Source organism: Salmo salar, chromosome ssa18 (genome assembly GCF_905237065.1).
Source record: "Salmo salar chromosome ssa18, Ssal_v3.1, whole genome shotgun sequence".
Taxonomy (NCBI): domain Eukaryota; kingdom Metazoa; phylum Chordata; class Actinopteri; order Salmoniformes; family Salmonidae; genus Salmo; species Salmo salar.
In genome coordinates this window covers 41364376-41383602 of record NC_059459.1, presented here as the reverse complement: position 1 = coordinate 41383602, position 19227 = coordinate 41364376, and the positions used below count along the sequence as shown (strand labels likewise).

General features: G+C 41.8%; 1 protein-coding gene and 1 long non-coding RNA gene across 2 annotated transcripts; one reads left to right on the top strand and one right to left on the bottom strand.

The window, feature by feature from the left end:
- Window positions 1-114: 114 nt before the first annotated feature.
- Window positions 115-12937, bottom strand: LOC106591219 (clarin-3-like). Its single transcript, XM_045701145.1, has 3 exons — window positions 12333-12937; window positions 5018-5203; window positions 115-3448 (listed from the first exon to the last, which is right to left on the bottom strand). The coding sequence occupies exons 1-3, from the start codon at window positions 12562-12564 to the stop codon at window positions 3171-3173; spliced, it is 696 nt and encodes a 231-aa protein (XP_045557101.1). The 5' UTR covers window positions 12565-12937; the 3' UTR covers window positions 115-3170.
- A 605-nt stretch (window positions 12938-13542) lies between these two features.
- On the top strand, window positions 13543-17663 carry LOC123728718 (uncharacterized). Its single transcript, XR_006760428.1, has 3 exons — window positions 13543-14943; window positions 15169-15378; window positions 15641-17663. It is a non-coding gene; the product is annotated as an uncharacterized lncRNA (long non-coding RNA).
- Window positions 17664-19227: the final 1564 nt, after the last annotated feature.

The window sequence follows — 19227 nt, the reverse complement described above, 5'->3', positions numbered from 1 at the left end:
ATTCAATGCAACATTTTTTAAATGCAAGGTACCCATAGAAAGGAAGAAACCCCCAGCACACTCTTAAAAGCTCCACAAACATTGTAATGGATCTCACAGACACTCAACAAGTGGTCAGATTCACCAAAACATATGGCTGTATTTCAGCTAGACACTCCAAGCATAAACAGGTTGTCAGATTCACCAAAACATATGGGTCTATTTCAGCTAGACACTCCAAGCAAAAACAGGTTGTCAGATTCACCAAAACATATGGCTGTATTTCAGCTAGACACTCCAAGCAAAAACAGGTTGTCAGATTCACCAAAACATATGGCTGTATTTCAGCTAGACACTGCAAGCAAAACATCTAAGAGTTAAATCAGGAAGTACAAGACAACGTGTAAGGTAGACAAACCATTGGCTTCCCAACCTGCTGAAGTGAAGATAATGATTATAAATGTTGTGTGGAACAATACTCAGTCCCACAGACAGGTGGCAGCAGAGAGGCATAGTTCTGATTTTCACTGTAGAACAATACTCAGTCTCACAGACAGGTGGCAGCAGAGAGTTATACTCCGGATATTCACTGTAGAACAATACTCAGTCCCACAGACAGGTGGCAGCAGAGAGGCATAGTTCTGACTGATTCTCACTGTGGAACAGATTGGGGACTGTATTGTTGCTGCCCCCAAGTGACAGAACAACAAGGCCGTCGTTCACTTGGCGTGAAGATAAATGTTTATAGCTGTTATTTGGGCTTTATTGATTCTTAGCATATGTGTTGTGTTTCTGTCCTTTGTTTGTGTGTTTTTGGTCCATTCTCTAAATACAGTATCTTCCTCACATAGACATTTTGAGAGAGACTGAAATCATTCCTGTAACCTAGGCTATACAGGCTGCATTTTACACAGACAGCACAATTCTGATTTATTTTTCACTAATTCACTAATATCTGATGTGAAAAGACCTGATGTGATTGTTCAAAAGATCAGAATTGGGCTGCCTGTGTAAACGCAGCCATTTAATTCTAACCTACGTCAGTGCCTGATAAAAATGTATTTAGATAACTATGCCAATGACGTCTCAGATACAGGAACTCAATCTATAGATTAATGTAGGTCAAAGTGTATTTTACAGCATCGAGGTCTTTAAGAATTCATATTCCTAAAATGAACGATACACTGGAGTGTACAAAACATTAAGAACACATTCCTAATATTGAGATTGGAATGAGCAGGTGTTCTTAATGTTTTGTACACTGCAGTGTATACCCAGTGATTCTTGAGGAACATAACTCTTAGATGCTTCATGAGCTTAGTTCAACTGTCGTATCCCATCAGCATTCACAATATCAGCTTGTTTCACCAATTTGTTTGTAAACAATGTAAATGTAAATTAACGCTGTATAGACTTAAAACATTTCTAAAACTATAAACTTGATATTATTCCACCAGGTAAGTTGACTGGGTGCACGTTTTCATTTACAGCAGCGACCTGGGGAATAGTTACAGGGATGAATGAGCCAATTGTAAGCTGGGGACGACTAGGTGGCCAGGATAGTGTGAGTGCCATGGGATCTTTAGTGACCACAGAGTCAGGACACCTGTTTAACATCCCATTCGAAAGACAGCACCCTACACAGGGCAATGTCCCCAATAACAGCCCTGGGGAATTGGAAGAAAAAAAATAATTGACTAAAGGAAAGGGTGCCTCCTACTGGCCCTCCAACACCACTTCCAGCAGCATCTGGTCGCCCATCCAGGACCAACCCTGCTTAGCTTCAGAAGCAAGCCAGCAGTGGCCTGCAGGGTGGTGTGCTGGTGGCTATATCATGGATGGCCAGTCCTTGTATACAAAGCTCTGTCCATGAGTTTGAGAGGGTGACATTCCTGTAGCCCCATCTTCAGCAGTTTAAACAAATCAAGGTTGGGGGTTGGGAGGCTTGTTATTTGTTAGAATAGCAGATTACCACTTTAAGCCTTCACGAGAAATCCAAAATATCCACACTGTTTATTATTAGAATTGACATTTTAGAGAATATATATTATGATGTATTTATGGAGGAAACCAATGTATTGTTTTCTAGTATTCAACAAAACAACTATATAGCAGTGTAATCAACTTGCTGTATTCTTCTGCTTTTAGCTAAACACACCATTAACCTTATAGTATTTTATTAAGCAGGCAGTGTACATTTTTAAGCATTTGAGTTAAATTGGATTGTAATGTCAGCTATTCATAAATATATAAACAGAAAGCAACAGGGAATAATGTAGGAATAATGTTGTGATAATGTAGGAATAATGTAGGAATAATGTTGTGATAATGTAGGAATAATGTTGTGATAATGTGTCGTAATGTAGTAATAATATGGTGATAATGATGCGATAATGTAGTAATAATGCAGTAATGGTGTAGTGATGATGTGGTGATAATGCAGCAATAATGTGGTGTGATGTGGTGATAATGTGACGATAATGTGGTGTAATGTAGTAATAATTTGGCGACAATGATGTGATAATGTCGTAATAATGTAGTAATATTGTTGTGATAATGTCGTAATAATGTGGTGTAATGAAGTAATAATGTTGGGATAATGTTACAATAGTGTGGTAATAATGCCGTGATAATGCAGTAATAATGTGGTGTAATGTTGTAATAATGCTGTGATAATGTGGTGTAACGGTGTAGTAATAATGCAGTAATAACGTGGTGTAATGTTGCGATAATGTTGTGATAATGTGGTGTGATGTTGTAATAATGTCGTAATAACGTGGTGTAATGTAGTAATAATGTGACGATAATGATGTGATAATGTAGAAATAACGCCGCGATGGTGTAGTAATAATGTAGTAATAATGTTTTGATAATGCAGGAATGGTGTGGTAATAGTGTAGTAATAATGTACTTATAATGTAGTAGTAATGTAGTGATAATGTGGTGTAATGTAGTAATAATGAAGTGATAATGTAGTAGTAATGTGGTAATAATGTACTAATAATGAAACAAGGTGATCTGAGTTAATTATGTAAGCCTGTGAGATATGTTATAAGGGCTTGGATCAGCACTGGATCCTACAAGCCCATTTCAGGACACTGAGTTTTACAACTCAACACAGTCTGTGTCAGTCTGTTAGGGAGATGTTGTAGTCAGGATCATATGAATCTGTGTCCTGATGTGTACATATATTAGTACATCATAATCTCTTTAGGAGCGTCCTCCGTGGGCCTCTGCTGCTCCTGTCTGTGTGTGTAGGCAGCGTGTTCATACAGGTAGACCAGCAGAATGGCTAGCAGACTCAGCACCATGTAGGGGATCATCAGGTAGTATCCCACCTGGAACTCTGAGGTCTTGTCCTTCAGGTATACTACATCACTTCCCACGTCGTTCTGAACCAGGTGTTCAGACATTTCGGTCAGTTGGACATTTACTACGTACAGGATGAGCACCAGGAAGGAGATGCACGCTGGAGCAAAGAACAAAAGGGAGGTTAAAAAGAGTACTAGTACTACTACTACTAGTACTACTACTAGTCTGTTAACTTAGTCACAAAGAGTTAAAACATGTTCCATCATATTAATACTACTAGTACTACTACTACTACTACCACTACTACTAGTACTACTACTAGTCTGTTAACTTAGTCACAAAGAGTTAAAACATGTTCCATCATATTAGTACTACTACTACTATAAATACTACTACTATTAGTACTACTACTACTAGTTCTACTACTATTAATACTACTACTACTAGTCTGTTCACTTAGTCACAAAGAGTTAAAACATGTTCCAACATGTCTATCAATCTATTTAACGCATTACTGAAATCCATGTAGTTGTTTTTTTATCATATAATGAACTAATTCATTTCATATAAGTGTGTAATATGTTTTTTCATACAGTACACAGAGAGAGGGGGATGCAGGTCAGGAGGAGAGAAAGTGTGAAAATGAGGTCATAGGGCTTGAACACACAACCTTCAGGTATTTCATATGGGACTAAATAGGGCTTGAACCCATAACCTTCAGGTATTTCATATGGGACTAAATAGGGCTTGAACCCATAACCTTCAGGTATTTCATATGGGACTAAATAGGGCTTGATCCCATAACCTTCAGGTATTTCATATGGGACTAAATAGGGCTTGAACCCATAACCTTCAGGTATTTCATATGGGACTAAATAGGGCTTGAACCCATAACCTTCAGGTATTTCATATGGGACTAAATAGGGCTTGAACACACAACCTTCAGGTATTTCATATGGGACTAAATAGGGCTTGAACACACAACCTTCAGGTAATTCATATGCGACTAAATAGGACTTGAACACACAACCTTCAGGTATTTCATATGGGACTAAATAGGGCTTGAACCCATAACCTTCAGGTATTTCATATGGGACTAAATAGGGCTTGAACACACAACCTTCAGGTATTTCATATGGGACTAAATAGGGCTTGAACACACAACCTTCAGGTATTTCATATGGGACTAAATAGGGCTTGAACCCATAACCTTCAGGTATTTCATATGGGACTAAATAGGGCTTGAACCCATAACCTTCAGGTATTTCATATGGGAATAAATAGGACTTGAACACAACCTTCAGGTATTTCATATGGGACTGAATATGGATTGAACCCATAACCTTCAGGTATTTCATATGGGACTAAATAGGGCTTGAACACACAACCTTCAGGTATTTCATATGGGACTGAATATGGATTGAACCCACAACCTTCAGGTATTTCATATGGGACTAAATAGTGCTTGAACAAACCTTTGTATTTCATATGGGACTGAATATGGGTTGAAAAACTTCAGGTATTCATATGGTAAATAGGGATTGAAACACAACCTTCAGGTATTTCGTATGGGACTAAAAGGGGAAAACTTCAGGTATTTCAATATGGGACAAAATAGGGCTTGAACACACAACCTTCAGGTATCTAATAGTGTGCCGCTGATGGTCTGGTCTCTTTTTTTGCTTGATTGATTGAATTGAATTGATGTGAACTATATTGATCTCACCACTGCCAGAGCTGCATGTGTAGAGCCCTATGGGTCCCATGTATGTCTGGTAGGGGTTACTGACGCTGTTGTACAGAGTGATGAGGATGCTGCCAGCAGAGCAGAGCAGACACAGGGCCAGGAGGGTGATCACTATGCCATGGAGGATCTGAGGAGCTCCACCTGTCTCTGCCAACTTCTCAAACACTACACAGGCAGACCAAGAACAGTCAGGTTAGGAATATACACTAGTATTATGAGGAGTTCCACCAAGGGCGGAATTGTGGTATAGATATCTTTAGCACATCTTGTTTTTAAATAGTTTTCTATCTAGAACCTAAAAGGGTTCTTCGGCTGTCCTCATAGGAGAACCCTTTGAAGAATCATTATTGGTTCTAGTGTCACGTCCTGACCATAGAGAGCTCGTATTTTTCTATGGTAGAGTAGGTCAGGGTGTGACAGGGGTTTTTTGTCTAGTTAAAATGTTCTATGTTGTTTTGGTTCTAGTTTCTTTTTTCTATGTTGGGATTTTTGTATGATCCCCAATTAGAGGCAGCTGGTCATCGTTGTCTCTAATTGGGGATCATATTTAAGCAGATGTTTTTCCCTCCTGTGTTTATGGGAGAATATTTTGAGTTAGTGCATGTTGCACCTCTGTCGTCAATGTTTGTGTTTTGTTTATAGTTTATTGTTTGTTTTGCTAAGTTTCACATTCAAATAAAAGATGTGGAACGATACGCACGCTGCGTCTTGGTCTCCTTCCTACGATGAACGTGACATCCAGTTAGAACCCTATTGGGTTCTATGAACAACCCTTTCCACAGAGAGTTCTATATGGAACCAAAAAGGGTTCTACCGGGAACCAAAAAGGGTTACCCTATCGGCACAGCTGAAGAACCCTTGTAACGTATACGCTGGGAGTCGGGAAGCACGTTTGGGGGAGAGAATTTAATAAATAAATAAATGAACATGGAACAAAACAAGAAACACGAGTAGCGTACAGACATGAAACAGAAACAACAACGCCTGGGGAAAGAACCAAAGAGACTGACATATATAGGGAAGGTAATCAGGTAGAAGGAACCAAAGGGAGTGACATATATAGGGAAGGTAATCAGGTAGAAGGAACCAAAGAGACTGACATATTTAGGGAAGGTAATCAGGTAGAAGGAACCAAAGGGACAGACATATTTAGGGAAGGTAATCAGGTAGAAGGAACCAAAGGGAGTGACATATTTAGGGAAGGTAATCAGGTAGAAGGAACCAAAGAGACTGACATATATAGGGAAGGTAATCAGGTAGAAGGAACCAAAGGGACAGACATATTTAGGGAAGGTAATCAGGTAGAAGGAACCAAAGGGAGTGACATATATAGGGAAGGTAATCAGGTAGAAGGAACCAAAGGGAGTGACATATATAGGGAAGGTAATCAGGTAGAAGGAACCAAAGGGAGTGACATATATAGGGAAGGTAATCAGGTAGAAGGAACCAAAGGGAGTGACATATTTAGGGAAGGTAATCAGGTAGAAGGAACCAAAGGGAGTGACATATTTAGGGAAGGTAATCAGGTAGAAGGAACCAAAGAGACTGACATATATAGGGAAGGTAATCAGGTAGAAGGAACCAAAGGGAGTGACATATATAGGGAAGGTAATCAGGTAGAAGGAACCAAAGGGAGTGACATATATAGGGAAGGTAATCAGGTAGAAGGAACCAAAGGGAGTGACATATATAGGGAAGGTAATCAGGTAGAAGGAACCAAAGGGAGTGACATATATAGGGAAGGTAATCAGGTAGAAGGAACCAAAGGGAGTGACATATTTAGGGAAGGTAATCAGGTAGAAGGAACCAAAGGGAGTGACATATATAGGGAAGGTAATCAGGTAGAAGGAACCAAAGGGAGTGACATATATAGGGAAGGTAATCAGGTAGAAGGAACCAAAGGGAGTGACATATTTAGGGAAGGTAATCAGGTAGAAGGAACCAAAGGGAGTGACATATATAGGGAAGGTAATCAGGTAGAAGGAACCAAAGGGAGTGACATATATAGGGAAGGTAATCAGGTAGAAGGAACCAAAGGGAGTGACATATATAGGGAAGGTAATCAGGTAGAAGGAACCAAAGGGAGTGACATATATAGGGAAGGTAATCAGGTAGAAGGAACCAAAGGGAGTGACATATTTAGGGAAGGTAATCAGGTAGAAGGAACCAAAGGGAGTGACATATTTAGGGAAGGTAATCAGGTAGAAGGAACCAAAGGGAGTGACATATATAGGGAAGGTAATCAGGTAGAAGGAACCAAAGGGAGTGACATATTTAGGGAAGGTAATCAGGTAGAAGGAACCAAAGGGAGTGACATATTTAGGGAAGGTAATCAGGTAGAAGGAACCAAAGGGAGTGACATATATAGGGAAGGTAATCAGGTAGAAGGAACCAAAGGGAGTGACATATTTAGGGAAGGTAATCAGGTAGAAGGAACCAAAGAGACTGACATATATAGGGAAGGTAATCAGGTAGAAGGAACCAAAGGGAGTGACATATTTAGGGAAGGTAATCAGGTAGAAGGAACCAAAGGGAGTGACATATTTAGGGTAGGTAATCAGGTAGAAGGAACCAAAGGGAGTGACATATATAGGGAAGGTAATCAGGTAGAAGGAACCAAAGGGAGTGACATATATAGGGAAGGTAATCAGGTAGAAGGAACCAAAGGGAGTGACATATTTAGGGAAGGTAATCAGGTAGAAGGAACCAAAGGGAGTGACATATATAGGGAAGGTAATCAGGTAGAAGGAACCAAAGGGAGTGACATATATAGGGAAGGTAATCAGGTAGAAGGAACCAAAGGGAGTGACATATATAGGGAAGATAATCAGGTAGAAGGAACCAAAGGGAGTGACATATTTAGGGAAGGTAATCAGGTAGAAGGAACCAAAGGGACTGACATATATAGGGAAGGTAATCAGGTAGAAGGAACCAAAGGGAGTGACATATTTAGTGAAGGTAATCAGGTAGAAGGAACCAAAGAGACTGACATATATAGGGAAGGTAATCAGGTAGAAGGAACCAAAGGGAGTGACATATATAGGGAAGGTAATCAGGTAGAAGGAACCAAAGGGAGTGACATATTTAGGGAAGGTAATCAGGTAGAAGGAACCAAAGGGAGTGACATATATAGGGAAGGTAATCAGGTAGAAGGAACCAAAGGGAGTGACATATATAGGGAAGGTAATCAGGTAGAAGGAACCAAAGGGAGTGACATATATAGGGAAGGTAATCAGGTAGAAGGAACCAAAGGGAGTGACATATATAGGGAAGGTAATCAGGTAGAAGGAACCAAAGGGAGTGACATATATAGGGAAGGTAATCAGGTAGAAGGAACCAAAGGGAGTGACATATATAGGGAAGGTAATCAGGTAGAAGGAACCAAAGGGAGTGACATATATAGGGAAGGTAATCAGGTAGAAGGAACCAAAGGGAGTGACATATATAGGGAAGGTAATCAGGTAGAAGGAACCAAAGGGAGTGACATATATAGGGAAGGTAATCAGGTAGAAGGAACCAAAGGGAGTGACATATTTAGGGAAGGTAATCAGGTAGAAGGAACCAAAGGGAGTGACATATTTAGGGAAGGTAATCAGGTAGAAGGAACCAAAGGGAGTGACATATTTAGGGAAGGTAATCAGGTAGAAGGAACCAAAGGGAGTGACATATATAGGGAAGGTAATCAGGTAGAAGGAACCAAAGGGAGTGACATATTTAGGGAAGGTAATCAGGTAGAAGGAACCAAAGGGAGTGACATATATAGGGAAGGTAATCAGGTAGAAGGAACCAAAGGGAGTGACATATATAGGGAAGGTGATCAGGTAGAAGGAACCAAAGGGAGTGACATATATAGGGAAGGTAATCAGGTAGAAGGAACCAAAGGGAGTGACATATTTAGGGAAGGTAATCAGGTAGAAGGAACCAAAGGGACAGACATATTTAGGGAAGGTAATCAGGTAGAAGGAACCAAAGGGAGTGACATATTTAGGGAAGGTAATCAGGTAGAAGGAACCAAAGGGAGTGACATATATAGGGAAGGTAATCAGGTAGAAGGAACCAAAGAGACAGACATATTTAGGGAAGGTAATCAGGTAGAAGGAACCAAAGGGAGAGACATATTTAGGGAAGGTAATCAGGTAGAAGGAACCAAAGAGAGAGACATATTTAGGGAAGGTAATCAGGTAGAAGGAACCAAAGGGAGTGACATATTTAGGGAAGGTAATCAGGTAGAAGGAACCAAAGGGAGTGACATATTTAGGGAAGGTAATCAGGTAGAAGGAACCAAAGGGAGTGACATATTTAGGGAAGGTAATCAGGTAGAAGGAACCAAAGGGAGTGACATATATAGGGAAGATAATCAGGTAGAAGGAACCAAAGGGAGTGACATATTTAGGGAAGATAATCAGGTAGAAGGAACCAAAGGGAGTGAAATATTTAGGGAAGGTAATCAGGTAGAAGGAACCAAAGGGAGTGACATATATAGGGAAGGTAATCAGGTAGAAGGAACCAAAGGGAGTGACATATTTAGGGAAGGTAATCAGGTAGAAGGAACCAAAGGGAGTGACATATATAGGGAAGGTAATCAGGTAGAAGGAACCAAAGGGAGTGACATATATAGGGAAGGTAATCAGGTAGAAGGAACCAAAGGGAGTGACATATATAGGGAAGGTAATCAGGTAGAAGGAACCAAAGGGAGTGACATATTTAGGGAAGGTAATCAGGTAGAAGGAACCAAAGGGACAGACATATTTAGGGAAGGTAATCAGGTAGAAGGAACCAAAGGGAGTGACATATTTAGGGAAGGTAATCAGGTAGAAGGAACCAAAGAGACTGACATATATAGGGAAGGTAATCAGGTAGAAGGAACCAAAGGGACAGACATATTTAGGGAAGGTAATCAGGTAGAAGGAACCAAAGAGACAGACATATTTAGGGAAGGTAATCAGGTAGAAGGAACCAAAGAGACAGACATATTTAGGGAAGGTAATCAGGTAGAAGGAACAAAAGGGAGTGACATATTTAGGGAAGGTAATCAGGTAGAAGGAACCAAAGGGAGTGACATATTTAGGGAAGGTAATCAGGTAGAAGGAACAAAAGGGAGTGACATATTTAGGGAAGGTAATCAGGTAGAAGGAACCAAAAGGAGTGACATATTTAGGGAAGATAATCAGGTAGAAGGAACCAAAGGGAGTGACATATTTAGGGAAGATAATCAGGTAGAAGGAACCAAAGGGAGTGAAATATTTAGGGAAGGTAATCAGGCAGGTGATTGAGTCCAGGTGAGTCTGATGAGGTCCGTAACGATGGTGACAGGTGTGAGTAATAGTGAGCAGCCTGATGACCTTGAGCGCCGGAGAGGGAGTATACGTGACAACCCTTTTTGTAAATGGGGGTCCGGGGGGGTCCTCCCCCGTAATTGGAGGGGTATTTTGAAAACACAGTATAAGTGGAAGGCTTGTATCTCAAACAGACGGTTTAAAAAATCTTCCTGCTGAGGAGGATGAGCTGGCCAATCAGAGGTCTACTGTTATTAATACTTTTTATGACCGGTATACCGTTCTGCTGTTGGGGTACGCCCCCACCGTTCTGCTGTTGTGGTACGCCCCCACCGTTCTGCTGTTGGGGTACGCCCCCACCATTCTGCTGTTGGGGTATGCCCCCACCGTTCTGCTGTTGGGGTACGCCCCCACCGTTCTGCTGTTGTGGTACGCCCCCACCGTTCTGCTGTTGGGGTACGCCCCCACCGTTCTGCTGTTGGGGTATGCCCCCACCGTTCTGCTGTTGGGGTACGCCCCCACCGTTCTGCTGTTGGGGTATGCCCCCACCGTTCTGCTGTTGGGGTACGCCCCCACCGTTCTGCTGTTGGGGTATGCCCACACCGTTCTGCTGTTGGGGTACGCCCCACTGTTCTGCTGTTGGGGTACGCCCCACCATTCTGCTGTTGGGGTACGCCCCCACCGTTCTGCTGTTGGGGTACGCCCCATCTGCTGTGGGGACGCCCACACCGTTCTGCTGTTGGGGTACGCCCCCATCGTTCTGCTGTTGGGGTACGCCCCCATCGTTCTGCTGTTGGGGTACGCCCACACCGTTCTGCTGTTGGGGTACGCCCACACCGTTCTGCTGTTGGGGTACGCCCATACCATTCCAACACAGAAAATATGCTTTTTAACATACTTAGCGAAACATTTTTGGAAGGAAAACTATTTACCTCGTAATTAATTACAGGTCATATTTCATAGAAATCTGGAAAAACTGGACAGTTACTTTAAGGGTCGACTTTGGGTAAAACCGCAAAAATAACGACTTGCGGTCCCCCACACTCCCCCCCCAACCCCAAAAAAGCATGAGGAAGATATTTGACTACAGAAGCGCCATTTCTTACCGATCTCTACAGTTTCCATCCAAAAACAAATCCTGTGAAATGACATCAACACATACTGGAGGAGTATACAGGTTAGGGTTAGGAGTATACAGGTTAGGGTTAGGAGTATACAGGTTAGGGTTAGGAGTATACAGGTTAGGAGTATACAGGTTAGGGTTAGGAGTATATAGGTTAGGGTTAGGAGTATATAGGTTAGGAGTATACAGGTTAGGAGTATATAGGTTAGGGTTAGGAGTATATAGGTTAGGGTTAGGAGTATACCGGTTAGGGTTAGGAGTATATAGGTTAGGGTTAGGAGTATATAGGTAGGGTTAGGAGTATACAGGTTAGGAGTATATAGGTTAGGGTTAGGCGTATACAGGTTAGGAGTATACAGGTTAGGGTTAGAAGTATACAGGATAGGGTTAGGGGTATACAGGTTAGGGTTAGGAGTATACAGGTTAGGGTTAGGAGTAAACAGGTTAGGGTTAGGAGTATACAGGTTAGGAGTATTCAGGTTAGGGTTAGGAGTATACAGGTTAGGGTTAGGAATATACAAGTTAGGGTTAGTAGTATACAGGTTAGGGTTAGGAGTGTACAGGTTAGGAGTATATAGGTTAGGGTTAGGAGTATACAGGTTAGGGTTAGGAGTATACAGGTTAGGAGTATACAGGTTAGGGTTAGGAGTATACAGGTTAGGGTTAGGAGTATACAGGTTAGGGTTAGGAAAATACAGGTTAGGGTTAGGAGTATACAGGTTAGGGTTAGGAATATACAGGTTAGGGTTAGGAGTACACAGGTTAAGGGTATATACCAAGTCCTCTTACATTGTTGCATTATTACAGTACGACGTCAAAATTATTGTTCTAGATCTTTAACACAGCACCTTTCTGCACACGTTTAGGGACAGTAGTAGAACATGAGTAAATATACCTTGGAATGTTTTATAACCTCCAAACACTGGACAAGATCCTCTGGTGATAAAGCCATTGAAAAGCTCATACAATACAATGGCAGAGCCGTTGGTGAAATCGTTTCCAGTTTTAGAGCAACTCATTTTGGAAACGGCCCATTCTGTCGACATCCCATAACCTAAAATCGCCACGGACACCGCAGTAGCCTGCGCGCTACCAAAAAAATGCAGAGCCTTCTTGGTGGAGGGCATTGTCACAGTATTCCAGCCACACCGATGAAGAAGAAGATGAAGAGGAAGACGATGAAGACGTCAAACCCTTATTGGTTCTGTAACTCTCCAAATCAGCTTCAATAGCAGAGTAGGCTATAACCATCTACCCTTCTGGTGTCCCAAAGACAGGACAGGACTTACAGTCCACTGAGAGGACAGGTGTGACGGTCTGAGGACAGGACAGGACTTACAGTCCACTGAGAGGACAGGTGTGACGGTCTGAGGACAGGACAGGCGTGACGGTCTGAGGACAGGACAGGCGTGACGGTCTGAGGACAGGACAGGCGTGACGGTCTGAGGAGAGGACAGGCGTGACGGTCTGAGGAGAGGACAGGACATACAGTCCACTGAGAGAACAGGCGTGACTAGCCTGTAGGTTATAAAACACCTCTTGATTAGGAGGGTGAACTTTAGTCAGGGGAAGAGAGAGAGAGAGATGGTTGTCATAGAGTTGATAGTGTATTCCCAAACATCGTAAACGGGAGAGGCATCTGATTAATACCAAGGGGGAATAAATATACCTGAGGACTGAGGTCAGCATGTGACGTAGTTTGTTCCAAATGAAGGAATAAGGATCTAGCGTTTATTCCACATAAATAATTGTTGGTAAGCTACAGCACACCTTCAGTAAGCATCATACATGTCTTTAACCAGATAGGAGAGTCAATATCAGTCTCTAATTGTTATTACAAACTAGGTGGTTCCAGCCCTGAATGCTGATTGGCTGACAGCCGTGGTATATCAGACCGTATACCACGGCTATGATAAAACATTTATTTTTTACTGTTCTAATTACGTTGGTGACCAATTTATAATAGCAATAAGGCACCTCGGGGGTTTGTGGTATATGGCCAATATACCATGGCTAACGGGTGTATACAGGCACTCCGTGTTGCGTTGTGTTTAAGAACAGTCCTCAGCCGTGATATATTGGCCATATACCACACCCCCTCAGGTCTTACTGCTTCGTTAGACAATATTGGCATTATGTACCTGTACAAGATACAGAGTAGTCACTAGTAACACACACACACACACACACACAGCAACACACACACACACACAGCAACATACAGCAACAGACACAGCCAATCAGAACATCAGAGACACTATGAAGGCCATCATATGATAAAAAAACATGTTTTACTGTCCGAATTCTTTTCAGTACCTCCCCTATGTACGTAGTGTTGAACGAACAAAATGACGTTTTCCGCATGGATCCAAAGTCCTCCTCTGGAAACAACTGAAGCTAAATGATGCCATAAAACAAAGCAGATTAATGATTTGCTCTTCCCACTACAGTAGTTGAGAGTGATCAGCATGTCATGGACAGGCTACACACCGTAACAGATAGACAAAGACCTAAAGGCATAATGTAACATTGTAATGTTATTTTAATTTAATTCTAATGTTATATGAATTGAATTCAAATGTTATTTGAATTGAATTCTGATGTTATATGAATTGAATTCTAATGTTATATGAATTGAATTCTAATGTTATTTGAATTGAATTCTAATGTTATTTGAATTGAATTCGAATGTTATTTGAATTGAATTCTAGTGTTATATGAATTTAATTCTAATGTTATTTGAATTGAATTCTAATGTTATATGAATTGAATTCTAATGTTATATGAATTGAATTCTAATGTTATATGAATTGAATTCTAATTTCATTTGAATTGAATTCTAATGTTATTTGAATTGAATTCTAATGTTATTTTATAGCTATCATTATCAACGTGCATTGCTAGTTTGTCTGTATTGTTATGTTTCCAGGCACCACAGAAAGCGGTACTGGCTGGTGTGATGAACCAGACACCAGATCTACAGTACTACTGGCACATGGTTTTGCTCTACACTCAGATTGCAATTCTATAACAAACATTTGGCAAAACTCAACACACAATTCTCTTGCTTTGGCACGACCTTCACAACTAAAATATCTTGTGTTGAAATGAAAAGAAACACTGTTCAACAAGCTAGGCTCAATTACCAATTCATCACTTTCACTTTTCACATGTGCAAAGGAAGGAGGAAGGATGAAGGAGGAAGGAGGAAGACCAAGAACAAGGAAAGTAATCTCTGATGAAATTCGGGCGACTGTGGTGGACCATGTGATCAACCATGGTTTGACCTTGAGAGAGGCTGGACAGACCATGTGGTCAACCATGGTTTGACCTTGAGAGAGGCTGGGCAGACCATGTGATCAACCATGGTTTGACCTTGAGAGAGGCTGGGCAGACCATGTGATCAACCATGGTTTGACCTTGAGAGAGGCTGGGCAGAGAGTGCAGCCCAATCTGAGCCACTTCACCCTAGCATCCATCATCCAGACGTTCCACAATGAGAAGAGGTTTGTTCTGCAGACATTAGACCTCTAGTACTTTTACTACCTGACAGTAGTACAACATAAAGCACAGTAAAGACTGTAGATTCCAATACATACTGGAAGGGGAAACAAAGTAAATGTTTCATGTATTACTGTATGTATGAAATTGGGAGCTATACTACTTTGTAACGTGTTTATCCTGTATTACTGTAGTGTTTATTGTGCTTTGTGCTATTTTGTTTTTGGTAGAACTGAAAGACGACCGCCACGTGGTGGTTGATCGCGTCTAACAGACGAACAGGGAGGCCGACGTTGTGAAATCCAACAACAGATGATTTAAAACACTGTCATCTTCCATAACATCAGAGTTTATCAACCATCCTTAACAAACCATCTCTGGATGAAGCACATCTACAGAGTCCTGTTTGAAAGGAATTCCCAAAGTGTGAAGGATAAACGGTACGAACATTTGTATTTTTTATTTAACCTTTATTTAACTAGGCAAGTCAGTTAAGAACAAATTCTTATTTACAATGACGACCTACCGGGGAACAGTAGGTTAACTGCCTTGTTCAGGGGCAGAACGACAGATTTGTACCTTGTCAGCTCAGGGATATGTACAAGTAATGTACTAGTATTACACTCTCAAAACATTAGAGACTCGTTGATGTTGCCAGTGAACTTTACTATACAGTAGTTACAGGATTTACTGTCATTTCAGAGAATCCTGGAGTTGGATGCAAGTCCCATCCCCCAGGAACTCATATTCATAGATGAGGCTTGATTCAACGTAGCAAAGACGAGATGGAGAGGAAGGAACATCATTGGTCAAGGCGTCATCATTGAGGTACCTGGTCAGGGCTGGGGGAATGTCACCATATGCCCAGCTATGAGCCACAATGGAGGTCCTCCGCCACCATGCCACAATATACCCAGCTATGAGCCACATTGGGGTCCTCCACCGCCATGCCACCATATACCCAGCTATGAGCCACAATGGAGGTCCTCCACCACCATGTCACCATATACCCAGCTGTGAGCCAAAATGGAGGTCCTCCGCCACCATGCCACCATATGCCCAGCTATGAGCCACAATGGAGGTCCTCCACCACCATGCCACCATATGGCCAGCTATGAGCCACAATGGAGGTCCTCCAACACCATGCCACCATATACCCAGCTATGAGCCACAATGGAGGTCCTCCACCACCATGCCACCATATGCCCAGCTATGAGCCACAATGGAGGTCCTCCACCACCATGCCACCATATACCCAGCTATGAGCCACAATGGGGTCCTCCACCACCATGTCACCATATACCCAGCTATGAGCCACAATGGAGGTCCTCCACCACCATGCCACCATATGCCCAGCTATGAGCCACAATGGGGTACTCCACCACCATGCCACCATATACCCAGCTATGAGCCACAATGGAGGTCCTCCACCGCCATGCCACCATATGCCCAGCTATGAGCCACAATGGAGGTCCTCCACCGCCATGCCACCATATGCCCAGCTATGAGCCACAATGGGGTCCTCCACCACCATGCCACCATATACCCAGCTATGAGCCACAATGGAGGTCCTCCACCACCATGTCACTATAGACCCAGCTATGAGCCACAATGGAGGTCCTCCACCACCATGCCACCATATGCCCAGCTATGAGCCACAATGGAGATCCTCCACCACCATGTCACCATATACCCAGCTATGAGCCACAATGGAGGTCCTCCACCACCATGTCACTATATACCCAGCTATGAGCCACAATGGAGATCCTCCACCACCATGTCACCATATGCCCAGCTATGAGCCACAATGGAGGTCCTCCACCACCATGCCACCCTATGCCCAGCTATGAGCCACAATGGGGTCCTCCACCACCATGTCAGCATATGCCCAGCTATGAGCCACAATGGGGTCCTCCACCACCATGTCACCATATGCCCAGCTATGAGCCACAATGGAGGTCCTCCACCGCCATGTCACCATATGCCCAGCTATGAGCCACAATGGGGTTCTCCTCCACCATGTCACCATATACCCATCTATGAGCCACAATGGAGGTCCTCCACCACCATGCCACCATATGCCCAGCTATGAGCCACAATGGAGGTCCTCCACCACCATGCCACCATATGCCCAGCTATGAGCCACAATGGGGTCCTCCACCACCATGTCACCATATGCCCAGCTATGAGCCACAATGGGGTCCTCCACCACCATGCCACCATATACCCAGCTATGAGGCACAATGGGGTCCTCCACCGCCATGTTACCCGTGGACCATACAACCACAGCAATGGCCTGTGGTGACATTCCAGCAGAGTCCTGTCAGGGGTGGATGCGTCATGCCAGAAGATATTTCCCCAGCTGTCTGGCCAAGGAGAATATCGCCTGTGATGTTGATGAACATCTGTTCTCCGGACCAAAACAACACACATGACTCATTTTTGTTTTCGAATGGAGTATTTGTTTCTTGAGTTTTGATTTTACTGTATTTCGACAGTTTCTTTATCTATTCCGTACAATTGATGTAATATACAGTACAGTATAGGCCTATTTTTCTTCCTTCGCATATGCAAAATATATTTACTGTATTTTAGCATTTTTACTGTGTGCTTACATTATGCTGTTTGACGTGTATTGAGTCTGTCACGTCCTGACCAGTAAAAGGGTTATTTGTTATTGTAGTTTGGTCAGGACGTGGCAGAGGATATTTTGTTTATGTGGTTCGGGGTGGTGATTTATGTAGTAGGGTGTTTGATTTATTATTTCCGGGGTTTGGTCTATGTTCTATGTTTTGTATTTCTATGTTCTTTCTGGTTTGTTGTATTTCTATGTTTAGGTTGATGGGGGGTTGGACTCTCAATTGGAGGCAGGCGCTTTCTCGTTGCCTCTGATTGAGAGTCCTATATATGGGTAATTGTTTGGTTTGGTTTGGTGTTGTGGGAGATTGTTTCGCCTGTGTGAGCATGACAAGACTGTTTTGTTATTTTGGTGTTCTCTTTATTTTAAAATAAATACAAGATGAGCATCCACATTCCTGCTGCGTTTTGGTCCTCCATTCTCGACGACAACCGTTACAGAGTCATGTTGAAATATAAAACACATGTTTTTCTAATACGTGTTCCTTTCCTGTTTGAGTAAACACAAACAATATACAGTATAACATGAAAATCTTAGTCTTTACGCTGAAATAGATTCTCATATTACAGTTTTTAACAATAGCTAACAAGCATTTACCAATTCTTGAGATAGTTTAACTAACCTCTTAACACACCTACGTCACACAATTAGCCAAATAGTTCATTTTCTACTCAAAAAAACACATTTTGTTCATTAAATACCAACTCTACATTTCAAAATTCTAATCTCTACATACACTAACTCTATCAAAACACGGCAAACCCGACTCAATATCTAATCATTCTGTCAAAACACCAGCACGTGTTTTCTATCCAAGAGGAACATATAGTCAATCGCAGCTCCAACGACTTTCAAAATACTAACAGTTGATGGCGGTACAAAAAACTGCATTACTTTTCATGTTTCACCTGCAGACAATAGACAATATGACATCCACTGTTTTTATAATTCAGTTTCCTTTTACTGTAAACCACTCTACATTTTACTGTAAACTACTCTACATTTTACTGTCAACTACTCTACATTTTACTCTCAACTACTCTACATTTTACTGTCAACTACTCTACATTTTACTGTAAACCACTCTACATTTTACTTTAAACTACTCTACATTTTACTGTAAACCACTCTACATTTTACTGTAAACTACTCTACATTTTACTGTCAACTATTCTACATATTACTGTAAACTACTCTACATTTTACTGTCAACTACTCTACATTTTACTGTCAACTATTCTACATTTTACTGTCAACTACTCTACATTTTACTGTAAACTACTCTACATTTTACTGTCAACTACTCTACATTTTACTGTAAACCACTCTACATTTTCTGGTTGAGTGTCGACTGTGTGCATTTCTGGCGACATACTATCTAAAAGTGAATGAGTCGTCTTTACTATATAGAATGTACAGTAGAAACAAATAGTAAGTGACAGAATTGCTGCAGTAAAAGCTTTATTAGCAACAGGAAGTTGATGCCAGTGATCAACAACACATCCAACATACATGGCCTTTGGTTCCAAATGTGTAAAAATAAAACACAATTTACAGTAAAAAAGGCACAGAAAGGAAAACAAAAACAAATTGCACAGTCCTTTTCTAATCTATACGATCTTCAGCATTTGGCCACAAGTTCTCATCCACA